Below are 1,278 nucleotides of genomic sequence, written 5' to 3'. Positions count from 1 at the left end.
GGACTCGACTCGTGTTGGTTCCGGCGGTGTGGTGCGTCGCCAGGCCGTTGACGTGTCGCCAATGCGTCGTGTGAACGAGGCGATCTACCTCATGTGCAAGGGTGCTCGCGAGGCCGCGTTTCGCAACCTCAAGACGCTTCCTGAGTGCCTTGCCGACGAGATTGTGAACGCATCGAAGGGAAGCTCTAACTCCTACGCCATCAAGAAGAAGGATGAGGTGGAGCGTGTTGCCAAGGCCAACCGGTAAGCGAGAAGGTGGGGTCAATGCAAAGGTCATCTGTTGGTTTGTTTGTTCTTCATTTTTTTGAGTTTTTACTCTACCGTTTTTTTTTTTTTGCTCTGTTCCTGTTGTGAGTCTGCTGCTGATAATTTTTGCGGCAGAAAGGAGTTTATTATTACTATTTCGTATTGGACTGCTGTTGCCGAATACGTTGCCACCTTACCTCTTCATGGATTGTGACTAGGAAAAAAGGACAAGTGATGAGCACAAAGGCCCCGAAGTTGTTCAACAAATGGTCGTTTGAGAATCTCCAGACGACGGAGATTGCTCTTAGCGACCACATTTCGAAGACTGCAACGTATGTGCCGCACTCCGCAGGCCGCTGGCAGAAAAAGCGTTTTCGCAAAGCCCGCATCCCTATTGTGGAACGCCTGACAAACGGCCTAATGTTTAAGGGTCGCGGCAACGGCAAGAAGCTCCAGGCCGTGCGCCTTGTAAAGCACACACTTGAGATCATCCACTTGCTGACTGACCAGAACCCCCTCCAGGTGGTGATTGATGCCGTGTCGAAGGGTGCGCCTCGTGAGGACTCGACTCGTGTTGGTTCCGGCGGTGTGGTGCGTCGCCAGGCCGTTGACGTGTCGCCAATGCGTCGTGTGAACGAGGCGATCTACCTCATGTGCAAGGGTGCTCGCGAGGCCGCGTTTCGCAACCTCAAGACGCTTCCTGAGTGCCTTGCCGACGAGATTGTGAACGCATCGAAGGGAAGCTCTAACTCCTACGCCATCAAGAAGAAGGATGAGGTGGAGCGTGTTGCCAAGGCCAACCGGTAAGCGAGAAGGTGGGGTCAATGCAAAGGTCATCTGTTGGTTTGTTTGTTCTTCATTTTTTGAGTTTTTACTCTACCGTTTTTTTTTGCTCTGTTCCTGTTGTGAGTCTGCTGCTGATAATTTTTGCGGCAGAAAGGAGTTTATTATTACTATTTCGTATTGGACTGCTGTTGCCGAATACGTTGCCACCTTACCTCTTCATGGATTGTGACTAGGAAAAAAGGACAA

General features: G+C 51.0%; 1 protein-coding gene across 1 annotated transcript; it reads left to right on the top strand.

Moving 5' to 3' along the window:
- Positions 1-480: 480 nt before the first annotated feature.
- On the top strand, positions 481-1,053 carry TraAM80_03004 (40S ribosomal protein S5; the record flags this gene model as incomplete). The annotated part of the gene is made up of 1 exon (XM_029379989.1): positions 481-1,053. The coding sequence occupies one exon, from the start codon at positions 481-483 to the stop codon at positions 1,051-1,053; it is 573 nt and encodes a 190-aa protein (XP_029240205.1).
- Positions 1,054-1,278: the final 225 nt, after the last annotated feature.

Source organism: Trypanosoma rangeli (assembly GCF_003719475.1).
Source record: "Trypanosoma rangeli strain AM80 chromosome Unknown Tra_15.4_contig_00073, whole genome shotgun sequence".
In the NCBI taxonomy this organism is placed as follows: Eukaryota; Euglenozoa; class Kinetoplastea; order Trypanosomatida; family Trypanosomatidae; genus Trypanosoma; species Trypanosoma rangeli.
This window is presented reverse-complemented; position numbering and strand designations above follow the sequence as displayed.